General features: G+C 51.5%; 4 protein-coding genes across 4 annotated transcripts; all 4 read right to left on the minus strand.

The window, feature by feature from the left end:
- Positions 1-1,437: 1,437 nt before the first annotated feature.
- Triagg1_1450 (uncharacterized protein) lies at positions 1,438-3,441 on the minus strand (the record flags this gene model as incomplete). The annotated part of the gene is made up of 5 exons (XM_062895522.1): positions 1,438-1,610; positions 1,696-2,273; positions 2,347-2,546; positions 2,665-2,945; positions 3,093-3,441. The coding sequence occupies 5 exons, from the start codon at positions 3,439-3,441 to the stop codon at positions 1,438-1,440; spliced, it is 1,581 nt and encodes a 526-aa protein (XP_062759789.1).
- A 2,606-nt stretch (positions 3,442-6,047) lies between these two features.
- On the minus strand, positions 6,048-6,488 carry Triagg1_1451 (uncharacterized protein; the record flags this gene model as incomplete). Its single annotated transcript, XM_062895523.1, has 1 exon — positions 6,048-6,488. The coding sequence occupies one exon, from the start codon at positions 6,486-6,488 to the stop codon at positions 6,048-6,050; it is 441 nt and encodes a 146-aa protein (XP_062759790.1).
- A 978-nt stretch (positions 6,489-7,466) lies between these two features.
- Triagg1_1452 (uncharacterized protein) lies at positions 7,467-9,350 on the minus strand (the record flags this gene model as incomplete). Its single annotated transcript, XM_062895524.1, has 1 exon — positions 7,467-9,350. The coding sequence occupies one exon, from the start codon at positions 9,348-9,350 to the stop codon at positions 7,467-7,469; it is 1,884 nt and encodes a 627-aa protein (XP_062759791.1).
- A 307-nt stretch (positions 9,351-9,657) lies between these two features.
- On the minus strand, positions 9,658-10,023 carry Triagg1_1453 (uncharacterized protein; the record flags this gene model as incomplete). The annotated part of the gene is made up of 1 exon (XM_062895525.1): positions 9,658-10,023. One exon carries the CDS (start codon positions 10,021-10,023, stop codon positions 9,658-9,660), a length of 366 nt encoding a protein of 121 aa, XP_062759792.1.
- Between the last annotated feature and the right edge of the window lie 2,899 nt (positions 10,024-12,922).

Genomic DNA, 12,922 nt, shown 5'->3' on the forward strand with positions numbered 1-12,922 from the left:
TAGGTATACTACTTGTAGTATGTAGGTTATTTGGGGGCATAGTCGGAGGACTTTTAGTTCTGCATGTCTGTCTCTCTTTTTTCCCCCAGGGATGATGATCTCTTCACCGACATGGACATGGACATGGACATGGACATGGACGTGACAGCTTGCCTGCTGCAGGAGTCGTGCATGAGAGGCGTGTTTTCGCTCGCTCGCTTGGCTGTGCAGGAGTGTAGTCTGTAGAAAGAAAGTCTGGGCGGCTTGCTGTACGAATATGCATGTCCAAGTCAGCAGGCAGTCAAGTGACCTTTGTCTCTACAATAGGTCCTTTTTGGAAGAAGCATTAGCTCGCGAATGGACGACGAGAAGGAGAGTGTTCCGGGGCGAATTAGTCGAGTCCTCATCGTCACGAGGGGTGAACCGAAAAAGTTTACTTTTGTCTCTGCTGATCCGATCGTTGTTTTTCTTCTAGAATGGTGCTTCGATTTTCTCTTTTCGTCGTCAGGTTTGCCGAATTAGATAGTCTTGGATAGCTGCTTCGAGTTAGGGGGACGTGATCGGAGTCTGGGGTTGAGAGGTGTACGGTAAAGTTTCCAGCTTGCATAGACAGACTGGGGGGTTTTTTTTTTGTGACAACTCAAAACTCACATTGCTTTTCGTTATCTCTCTTTCTCTCTCTATGTGTGTACACGTATGTGAACGGCAATGAGCAATGCAAAGCTGCATCATGAGATCTATGATGGGTATTGAATAATGACTGTGTGCATGTGAGCGTATATATCGACATGTATGAGTGTATAACTTTTTCGGTTGGTCGTGAACTATTTTTGAACCGTGTGACTTGAAGAAATCAAAAAGTTTGTTGCCTCTTTTTTTATTATCCCGTTTCTTGTTTCTTCTTCTCTTTTTGTCTCCTCCCATCTCCTCATGTGTCGCGAGTACGCGCTTTGTTTGGTTGTGCAAACGGAGTGACGGTGAGCTCTTGACTGCTCAGTTTGCCTAGCACAAAGGCCAAGTTTCACAAATCTAGTTCATAATTCAGCATGCCGGTTTGAATTGATAAGAGAGCAAAAAGATAGACAACCGAATTCCATACCCTTGTGCCGTCTCTCGCGCGAAATTCCCCTTTTCGTGAACCCTTTTGATAACGATGACTCTGCCACGTCACCACAGCGTGGTGTTTGATAAGAGAAGCGAGAGATACGCGAACGAGGGACCCAAAGGCAAGAGGACGACGAGGGTGATGAACGGTGTGAGAAACCCGGGAGCTTTGAAAGGATTAAATACTGTATTTCGCACAACTATGTAAAATTCCTTGTTGTCATCATTCACACGTATCAAACATCCACCACAAAAACAAACGCCACTCTTTGGGGGGTATCCAAAAATCGTCTTTTATTCGCCCGTTTGTCCAAAAAAACACTGAACTGAGAAAAAAAGGTGTGAAAAGCTCGCTTAATCTTCATGCACAGGGGGCCCGGCATAGTTCTTGTTGCCCCAGGCCCAGTACCAGATGCCGGAAATCGCCGTCGCGGCAACGAAGACGACGGGGGCGTAGTTGACGGTCTCGGCGGTGACGGGGATGACAGTCGGCATACAGAACAGCGGCAGAGCGAGCAGGGACCAGGCTGTTTGAAACGAGGGTGGGTAAGCATGAGAGCAGAACAAGAGGGTTATACACGATTCGACAAGGACAAGATTGCGAGTACATACCGACAGTGACGACGTTGCAGACGGTGCCAAGAGGGCCGAGGAAGAACTTGCCCTTGCGGACCTGCTTCCTTCCACTCAACAGGCTGATGGCGACGGGAGTTGCATAGGCAGCAGTCAAGCAAATGACACCCACGCCGGAGAAGGCGTTAAATGCGGCGGGGGAACCAAAGTAGATGACTCCGAGGATAATCTGAACAGCCATGCTGAGCATCATGGCGTTGAGCGGCACGTCGAGCTTCTTGTTGACCTTGACCCACCACTTGGAGCCGGGAATGGCGCCGTCACGGGCAAAGGCCCAGGTGCAACGAGACGCGGCCGTGGTGCAGCCAATACCGCAGATGATGGCGAGGACCATGATGGGGATGAGCAGGCCAATGGCACCGCCGGAAGATCCAACGGCCGACTTGATGATGGGGGGCACGGGCTGAGCGGACACGAGTTCGGCGAGCTCCTGCAGGTCGGGAATGACGAAGACGAGGGGGATGAGGAAGAGGAGGCCGGCAAAGGTGTTGATGAAGATGGTGGCAACCATGGCCTTGGGGACCTGGGTGGCCGGATCCTTGACTTCTTCGCACATACTGGACGTTGCGTATTAGTTTACAAGATGATCAACTCGACAAGGGACTATCAATTGCAAACGGCATCACTTACGAGATGATCATTCCTGTTGACGAAGTGGCATAGGCGGCGTGAAGCAGACCAACGCAGAAAGACCAGCCACTGGGCCAGCCGGAGAAGGACTCGAAATGGCCAAACACCCACTTGGCCTCGTGACGGCCGTGTTTGGCGAGGACGAGAATGGTGATGAGAATGGCAATGACACCGGCAAAGGTCCAGAAAACGGCAGCAGTCTGGGCAGCAAAATTAGCACATGTTCAGGACAGATCCGGGAGCAAAAGAAACCCCCATTTCCCTTGATTCTGCGAGGAATCGAGAGGAAAGAGGAGGGCAAAGCAGGACAAGACTCACATCCAACCAAGGAAGCCATTTGTTGCCGAGAGCAGACACAGCATTGCAGAAGAGCGTCAGGGCCAAGAAGATGAGAAACACCTGCCAGGTTTCACCGGCAAAGACGCCAACGCCGGGCTCCTTTTCAAACACATTGATGCAGGAGACGAAGAAGAGCGTGGTGCCAAAGTTTACGGCCAGGGTGATTGTGATGTTGCCAACGACAAAGAGCCAGCCGGTGATCCAGGATGCGATGCGCCGCCACTTGGGAGAGGCCAGCATAAAGGCTTGGTAGTAGACACCTGAGGAAAAAAAACAACAAGATTTGAATTAGCACGTTGCGCATTACGATTACGAAGAGAAGAATTATACGGATCTTGTTGTTTTCTTGTCCGACAGTGGGATGGGATGGGACGGGATGGGTTAGATGATGTGATGTGATGATTTACCTCCGGCAGTAGGGTAGACACTGGTGATTTCACCCAGAGACACGGCGACGCAGACAATGATGAGCGACACGAGAACCCAGCCCCAGATGATGTCGACGGGACCGCCTCCGACCAGCGGGTAGTATAGCGTCGTGGCGAGGCCGTAGGGGATGGAGGCGAGGACAAAGGACATGAAGGCGACCTGGGCGGTGGATCGGTTGCGCGACAGCTCGGGGGTGTAGCCGAGCGTCTCGAGGAGGTGATCGGCCGAGTCCTCGACGGTGGAGAGCTGCTGGGCGGATTCGAGCTTGGAGTCGACGAGGCCCGGCTTGCCTGCCGCCGGCTTGTTGGCCGAGGAGGAGGAAGACATGGCGAGCGGGGGGGAAGAAGAAGAAGGGCCGCCCAAGGAAAGGTATCACGAGGGGGGAGAGGGAGAGGGAGAGAGAGAGGAGAAGAGGTGAGAAGAGAGAAAAGAAAAGAGAGAAGAGAGAAGAGGAGAAGAAGAGGTTAAAGAGAGAGGAGAGAGAGAGTAGGCAAAAGAGAGGCCGGAGTGGTCTAGACTTTTGGCGCGTATCTTTGATTGTTGAGAGATTGTGGCGCCCAAAGGTCATGCAAGTAAGCAGTGCAACCAGGATGCTGTCATGGCCATTAAACGAGGGCTTCGGTTCGGTTCGTTGGAGCTGAAGGCCGGTTCAGGTCGGTTTTGGTCCAGATGGCGAGGCTAGGCCGCATCCGAAGATTGTCGCGTGCTTTTTCGTTTCGGGGGTTTGGACCCAAAAGAGGCTGAAGGCGGGCGGAGACGAGAAGAAGAAAAAGGAGATTTGCTTGCCACGAACAAATAAATAAAAAAAGAACTATTCTCCAAGTATATATCGGTGTAAGTATACTGATGTAGTGTGGCAGAATCTCTCGTATGAAGAGGAGGAAGAGGTGAGAAGGAGAAAACAAGGTTGAAGAGTGTAAAAACTAAAAAGAGAGCGAAGATCTTCAAGTACCTGAAAAGTTGACGTGAATGTACAAGTATGTACACGACCTAATTTTCTCAATTTTCTGGGCGGCGGGGCGCCTCGGCCAGTTTCAGCAGCGAGAAGGAAAAAAACTTGGCGTTGATCGACGGTGCGGGCGGGTTTGGCGCTAGAAGGAGAAGAAGGAGAAGAAGATGAGATTTGATGGGTGATGTTTCAATTGCTATTTATCGTACTGGATCGTCGTACAGCTGAGATGCAGGGACTTTGACGGTCTTGGATCATCAGCATGGGGAGTTGAGGATGTACATACGGATACCTTACATATATTTACAGCGGCTACAGGGCTAGAGTTCACTGGATACAGCCTGTAAACTACAGTACATTACAGGCACACATCAAACCCCAGAGACAGCCCAGGCTCTTGTTCCCACTTCCGCCCGTGGAGACTCTGGTCCAAATTTCCCATAAAAAAAAATCCCACCATGGAGAGTTGATATCATGGCGCCGCCCATTGGAGCCCTTTTCCCCAGGCTAGCAGCCGGCCTAGGCTGGATTCATCAGGGGGGAGGCGGCCTAAAGGCAATCTTGGTTCATGGGGGCCCTTGGTGGCTGTTTGTAGCGGCTCCAGGCGGCGTCGTTGGTGGTTGGTCCAGCGCTGGGCCCTGATCCATGGGTGGTGGGTTTACTGTAGTGGACGATGTTGAACCTTGGACCACCTACGTCAGAAGCCGTTTGGACGCTGGCGGAATTGGCCGAAGGAGGGATGACGGTCTGGTGGTTTTTGATTTGTTTTTCTAGAAGACCCAAGGGCGCTATAATACGCACAAAGGGTGTGGTGATGGCGGGATGCTTTACATAGAATGCTGACCGGCGGCGGCGACTTTTTGTTATTCTAGGTATTTTGCTGGAGATTTTTTTTCCCAGATTGAGATTGACTTTGATCTTGCAGCGAGATGGACGGGGCCTTGTTTTCAGTGGTTCAGAGGGACCTCCCAACCAACCAACGGAATGGCAAAAGTCAATGGAAACAAGCAAATAAAACTAGTAAATTCACATACAAGGAATATCAAACATGCATCTATCCCATAATATCGAATGAGAGAAATCAACAGAAGAAGAAAAGACCCGCAAGCACATGCAAATCCATGTCCATGCCCACAGGCCAAGTGACCCTCTGTGGGCCATTCAGGAAAGACTCGACTGCACCAGCGCGCTAAGCCGAGAGGGAAATGGCCTGGCCGCCGGCAAATTCAACAATTCGAGTCTGGCCCCTGGTTCGATGTGATATGATCAAATGCCTGTTTGTGTCTGTTATCTGTTCTTTCTTACGGCCGGCTACTAAATACGAATGGCTAATGGTACGAGGATACGGATATGCGGAATCTTATCTAATCTAAAGCGACTACGGAGTACCATCTCTTGGACTGAAAGGACATTGTCGGCTACAGAACAGCATATTGAACCCCAGGAACGGAGTACACGCGATGGAGTCGTCCATCTCCCATCTTGGTATCATCCATCTCTCCTCGGTATTTACGAGCACATGCCGTCTTGTATATACACCGCTGTTTCATAGTAGCCATCACACCCAACTGTCCTTCTTAGAGAGCCGTGGTCCATCGGGGTCTGGACATGTTGCCGCCATCCTCTCGGCCCGTCTAGCTGTCCACATCAAAGCACAGCTACAGCCATTGCTCGCTTGTGTATCATGTCTTTGTTTCTTTCTTGCTATTCTCGCTCTTTTTATTAGTCGGCTCTTACTCATTCTCTCGCTCCATCTCCTCTGCCCTTTGTTTATATATGCTCGCGTATCATGTCATCGTCATGCCATCAACTAAAAGTACTAGTCACGTATATGTAGCTCTATATCGATATATCCAGATTCTTGTTTTCTTCTTCTTGGGCTCCCCTCGTTCTATCCATCTATCCAACTCTGTTCCTGTCTGGCCTGTTCCGTCCCATCTCTTCACTCCGTCCCCCATCTCCCCCCTCATACCGTGTCCCCAGATCAACCCCGTCCACCGTTGTAATCAGCGCCCCCCGACTTCCGCAGCAGCTTCACAAGGTCATCCTCCTTGAGCTCCGACCGCTCCTCCGCCGTAATCGCCAGGTGGTGGTGCGCCAGCGCCTTCTTGACGTCGCCGCTCTCCACGCTGACCCGCGCTTTTCGCATCACCCTCGTGTTCTTGCCGATCCACACCGCCAGCACAAACTTGACCCGCGTGCTCTCCTTGTCGTTGGCGTACTCGATCCGCACGTAGCCGTACTGCACCTGCTCGTCGTCCAGCGCCGACACGAGCTCGCCCAGCCCGCCCGTGCCCGAGGCGGTCAGCGTCAGCTTGTTGCCCACGGCCGCCGCGTACGACAGGAGCATCCAGTTGGTGTCCTTTTTGTCGTTGCGGACGTCGTCGTACGCGGCCACGATGTCGGGGGCGTCGAGGCCAGACATGTTTGCTTTTGCTTTTGCTTTTTGCTTTTGCTTTTGCTCTCGCCTCGTCTGTAAATGCCGGGGGCCGGTCAAGTCAAGTGACACAGCAGACAGGATGAAATCGCCGATCCGGGAATTTCAAGATAGATCGGCTTCGGAGCTTCGGGTTGGAGATCGAGTCGAGGGCACGTGCGGGACCTGCGACCAGAGACGGCCAGTTAGCATTGCCATTGCCATTGCCATTGTTTCCGCTTTGCTTCTCTCTCTGCTCAATTGTTCAATGTCTCGCTCTTACCTTGCAGACTGGCCGGATGGGCGTATTCCAAAGGTTGGGAGAGCAAAAGGGCGGGGAAGAAATCTGGCTTAGTATGTACGAATCGTCGGTCACGGCCTCCACCGACAGCCCCCTTTCGAACAGCTATCGATTACCTGGACATGCAGCCGCCTACCCTAGACTTGGCCAAGATGTAGAATCTGTAGTCTAGAATCCCGCTTGCCAGGTGATGTTAAAAAAAAAAAAGAATTGTTTTGGAACCAAGTAGAATGCACTTTATTTCATTCTTTTTTGAATTGGTAGCTCAATGGAATTACTGTCATCGCCTTGTGTCGTTGTCTCAGTAATGTCTTCCACTGCAACCCGGCAATTCCCCTCCACACCAAAAAGACACAACATCCATGCTGTATGATCGCCAGTCCCTGCAGATGCACAATGTAGTTATTTGGATGAGGAAAATGAACGCGGCCATAGTATTGATACCGGCGATATTATCAACTTCTTCTTGTAATTGTGCAATGTTTGTCTTTGTTTAATCTAGTTGCCCGTCTCATTCAATGTCCATCTGGCAGTATCCCTTTGTGGCCTCAGAATTCAAACGCCTATATCCCATCTCATAGTCTACCTGTACAGAGTTTCCAACTCGTATTCCCCGTGAATTAAACGCAATCTTATAGGCAAACCAAAAAAAAAAAAAACACGCTTCCTCCATTCACTCACCATTTTCACAACTCTTCCACTGCCCCCTTCACCATCTCCCAACACTTCTTCATCCCCGTCCCCATATTCTCATCATCAACATCACCTCCAGCCACCCACCGTCTCGGCTGGTCCTCATCCTCTACCACCGCGGCATCATCTTCCACCTCAAACAAGTACACATGCATCGTCAGCTTAATGTGCGAGAAAAGCCACGGCACATTCCCCAACTCGCCCTGGCACGATATCTTTGTCTTTCCACGGCCCTTGCCGCCATTCAGCAAGTCTGACACGTACTCAAGCGCCAGCCGCTCGCGCTTCTTTTTATCCGACTTTGTCGACGGCTCGAGCAATTTGCTGGGGAACTCCCAGAGCCCCGCGAGTAGACCCTTGAGAGGTCGGCGGTGGATGAGATAGTGGCCGTCACTTCGGCGGATGGCGCACACGAGTGTTTCTTCTTCGCGGGCGGCCTTTTTGATGGCTTTGACGGGGAATCTGCGAGCGTAGTTGGTGATTGTGTCCATTGTTGCCTTGGAAGTGGCCGAGACTGTTGTCGACGGAGAGGGCGAAGGAGATGATGAGTTGCCAACAGTTTTCCTGGTAAACGCAAATGCTGCCAGCGTGGGCTGCTTGCTTTTCTTTGCTTCCGTCTTCTTTGCGTTGCTGCCTTTCTTATCCTGGGTCGAGTCTTGGTCGCTGTCGCCGTCGGCTTCGTCAAAGTCTTCACATAAGATGCACAAGTCTTCAATGTCGACGATGCTCGGAGACTTTTCCTTTGACTTGTTGGCTTTGAGCTCGCCTTCCTTGTAAACGCGACATGTCGATGTGATGGGACACTGAGAGCAGTTCGGGTTTGGCGTGCAGACTGTACTGCCCAGCTCCATCAGCGCCTGACCCCATCGTCCCGGTCTATCGTTGGGCTCTGAGCTTATCTTGCCGTCGTCGCTGTCCTGCTCGGCCGTGGCTTTGACAATGGCATCTGCCGCGGCCCAAATGGAGTCGATGACAGCCTTGCCCGTCTTGATGTTGCCGTGTATCCCCAGCTGCCGGCTCAGTACTCGCAGCACGTTGCCGTCGACCATTGGCTCTGCGCGGCCGAAAACGATGCATGAAATGGCACCGGCGGTATATCGTCCAACGCCAGGCATCTTTGCCTCGAGCTCCTTTGCCGAAGATGGCAACAGGCCCTTCATCTCTGCGTCGCCAACTGCCAGCTTCGCTGCTTCGTGGATTCTCGTCGCACGGCTGTAGTATCCGAGTCCGCTCCACGCAGCAAGCACGTCTTCTGACTTTGCCGCTGCCAGGTCGTGGATCGTTGGCCACTTGTCCATCCAGCGGCTCCAGTAGTCAATCACGACGGCCACCCGAGTCTGCTGCAGCATGATTTCGCTGATCCATACCTCGTATGCGCGCTTCTCGAGCGTCTTTCGAAGCTCTGCTGGGTCGGACATCGTCTTTGCGTCAACCCAGGCTTTCCGCCATGGCATAGACCGCGATTGGCTGACTGAGTCAAACCACGAGAGCAAAGCCTTGCGGCCTTGAGATCCAACTTGTTCATCCAAGAGAAGGGGCCTGTGGTATAAGACGGAATGCCGGCGTAAAGGCGGGAAGCACGTCTCTTCCTTTGCCGCTTCTCTGGCCTCCTGTGCAAAGAGTCTCTTGCTGAGAGCAGCGTCAAATTTGACTGAACGTGATGCAGGAGCTGCTACTTTTCGTCTTTTTGCGTTGTTGCCAGCTGGGTTTTCTTCCATGTCAACTTCATCTTCAACGTGGGCCTCAAAGTCAGAATCGCTGCTTGAGGGCGAGGCATCTTGCGGCTTTGCTGCTTGAGAGGCGGAGCGAGATGAACTTCTTTTGCTTGCTGCTGAAGATGCCCTCGCTGGCGGTCTTGAGCGTTTTGTTGCAGGCATGATTGAATTCTTTCTTTGCTATCGATTGGCAGCTTTGAAGCCTGAATTTCGTCTCTGCTCGTCCGTGAGAGGAAGCTGGTGAACCGCGTCTTGGCTTATCGTTATCTGAGTCGCGACGCGCACGGACCACCCATTTGCTTGCATTGTAAAAACACCATGAATTGGGCATCATGTGAATTATATGTGTAGTTTTGATGCTTCATTATCCATTGTGGGTGGCAAAGGCTTGACTCGTAGTCATTCTTTTTAATACATGGTATAAATGGTCATCCGCTCAAAGAAATTAACCAATTCCTCTCCAACTCCATCAGAACCCAAGCAACATGGCCGCGATAGACACCGCCGCTGGAACGGCCTGCACATACAGAATCCTCTTGCTCGCCGTCGCCGCGCCATACACGCCCGCCACTCCCACGCAACCCAGGAAAAAGAGCCTGATCTGCGCCGCAAACTCCTCCACCGGATGGGCCAGCCCCCAGAACAGCCCGGCGGCGAGGAAGCCGTTGTATAGGCCCTGGTTGGCCGCTAGCACCTTTGTCTTGGTGGCAAAGTCCGGGGCCAGCTTGAAGGCCTTGTGGCCGCGCGGAGTGTCCCAGAGGAACATTTCGAGCGTGAGGATGTAGACGTGGATGGCGCCCACGGCGCCGGTGGCGATGCTGGAGATGAGAGGCATTGTTTGTTCGTTTGTTTGTTGCTTTGTGGGAGTGTTTTCTGATGACTTCTTGTTGTTCTTTTTCTTGTTCCTGGAGACTTGTCTGCTGGAAACTAATGTAAACTTGGTAGACGCGGCTCAGGCTAGCAAGTTGGTGCCAGTAGACCCCCAATGACTCGATTGGCCGAGAGAAGATGGATTCAGCTGAGACAACTGTAGCTTTCGGGGAACCAAGTCTCGTAGGCGATTGGATGAGTTCTAGTTTCGTGGCGTCGTACTTCGTATTGGCTGCGGAACAAAAAAACTGGCAAAAAATGATTCAAGAGAACGGGAATTGGTGCGGGTGTAAATCAACTTGAGATTCGATTTTGTAAACAGCTGGACTGGTTGCTATGTATATATTGCAACAAAGGCTCAAACGAAACAGTCACACAACTATTTTTGTCTCTCTTTTTTTCGCGGAGAAAATTTAACATTGCATCGGACAGAGCGACATCTTACTCTATGCGGCAGCTTGAAAACCCTGTACTACGCCCTTTCAAACAAGATGGCGGGTCTCGTCGCACTTCCCGTGTCAGATCGGCTAGTTTTCCATGTTGAAAAATGAATGCAGCCGGTAGTGAGGCAGAGATGCCGAGGCATGTCTCGTTACGGACTTTGTACGCGTAGTACTACTTAAGAATGTCTGAAAGTCTTGTACGTGAAGAAGACGCGACACAGGAGTATATGAATACAAGCACAATAGTACTAGGTACTCTGCATTGGCTTGAATGCCGGCTTCTTCATGTCCTGTAGTCATAGGTTGACAGGGACTTGGCAAAGAGGATTCTGCTAGTCGTCATCTGGAAAATGCATCATGCCAAAACTGGTACCTTGACACCCAGAGTCTCAACGTTGGAAACGCAAGAAGCCAACAATTGAATCTTCCTTTTGGCTGCTGTTAAAGAGTCTTGGTCGAGTTCAAGACTTCTCCTTCAGCTTGCAGAGTCATCAGTGGCTCTCGGAGCGAGAGCCTAAAGCCAAGACCAGCGGCGTATTGCGGGACATCGAGGGTTTAGCCGGTTCTTGTGACTAACGCGCTGACGATGAACCTGGTTGCTTGTGCTGTATCCTTACCTGGTTATATTCGGCTGGAGTTATGAAGCATGGCTTGCCATGGCACCGAGTAATTGGTAGGGCAATGTGATGGCTTCTCGAATACATGTATTATACGTGCATTCACCGCCGGCTGCTTAAAATGACGACGTTCCACCAGAGTAGATGCCCATTATACATGTACTCTCGGCCGAGTGTCTGGAACAAGCACTCGGTACTCCGGAGGGTATCTCCATATCACCTCGAATGGTATCGATTGACGCAGATTGATAGTCGCACGCATATCATAACCGAAGTTGATAAACCTCCAACGATGGAGAGATAACAGACCGACGCCGAGTTGATTGTAAGATAATGCTGCATAGATTGCTGCTCTGCCTTATCAGTACAGTATGCGCCAAACCAACATCTCACCACTTGACCCCCTCGCAACTCCAGCTGAACCAGGCTCACGTTGCAACAAGTCTATCTGCACTTGAACTATCCATTCGGGACGACGCTTCCATCAGGCGCCGCCGCAAAATTGTCAAGCCACTTCCATGTTTCCGCTGTTGTCCAACGGCGGTCATCTAGCTGAAAGCTCCATGCTGGTATTGGGGGTCTAAAGCAAAATGGAAACAAAGGGCACACACGAGAACAATACAAAATGTTGAAGCTTTCAATAGCGTTCTTCGTTAGACCCACGATGCAAAAAATGGAAAAAGGGAAACAAGAGAAAGGAGGAATAGAAGGCGAGTAAAGTTACGCCCGTGTCATTCTCTCGTATTTGTCAACGTTCAGAATGCTCACAACTCTCTTTTCAGTCTTCTTGGAGAAGCTTCGTCTCGTGCAAGAGATGCAACCCCATTCTGTGGGGGACCAACCGCAGGGCGCGGCCAGGTTAAATTCATACTGGGGGCTTCATCAAGCGTCGGCCGCGTGCGGGGAACCCGCATGGAGGACTCAAAATAGCAGCCGGAGTAAGAACGTATTTCATAGCAGAGATGAAGCTTTGTGAAGGGCGTCGTGAGCTTTTAGTTTCTCGTCCCGGATCCTCCATAGCTCTATGTGGAGCTCCAAGGTAACATCTGCAGCAGCTGGGACCACATCGAATTTCCCCAAGACTTGTTTCCAAGATTTGACAGCTCTAGAGATATCTACGTATTGATGATCTCGCTTTGCTGGCCCGAGGCGGGATCCCCCTACCTCTCTCCCAAGCTCTTTTGGGGACCCATACGGGCTTCCGTGGGGGGACGAGCCTACGCCAGTCCTCGCCTTGATGAAACGTTCTGATCAGCACAGCTCTGTCACCGCCGACGATGAATATAGATAGGCAAGACTGCGCCAAGAGACGCCTCGCAACGTTGGGGTGGTACACGGGGGGTTGGGTTGGTGGGGTTTTCATCTGTCGAGCGTCGACGCTGGGCTGACGACGAGATACGATACGGCGTGCTGGGAGGAATGAGGATTCGGCGAGCAAGTCTGTCCGGCGGCGTTAGGTGTTTGAACACAAGGCCTCGCTAGATATCTCGAAAAAAACACGAAGAAATGCACGCAGATAACGGGATGGGTGGGCGCGTGAGCAGTGCCGATCAGGGAGTAGCGAGCAATTCGGATAAAGGCATCTAGAAGGAGGAGGTCGGAGCTACTCGAGAGGGAAAAAACTGACCAACGGCAGTGCGTGGATTGAGCAAGAATGGCCTTGTCCTTGTCCCTTGTTCATGCAGTGAGCCACACCTCTTTTTGTTCGTTTCTTGTTTGCTCTCGACTTGGATTCAGAGAATACACACGCTGCTTATGCACGAGCCCCGGAATATTATGTGATGGCTCACAGTGTCTGTATGAG

This window comes from Trichoderma aggressivum (assembly GCF_033847375.1).
Source record: "Trichoderma aggressivum f. europaeum strain CBS 100526 chromosome Unknown scaffold_003, whole genome shotgun sequence".
In the NCBI taxonomy this organism is placed as follows: domain Eukaryota; kingdom Fungi; phylum Ascomycota; class Sordariomycetes; order Hypocreales; family Hypocreaceae; genus Trichoderma; species Trichoderma aggressivum.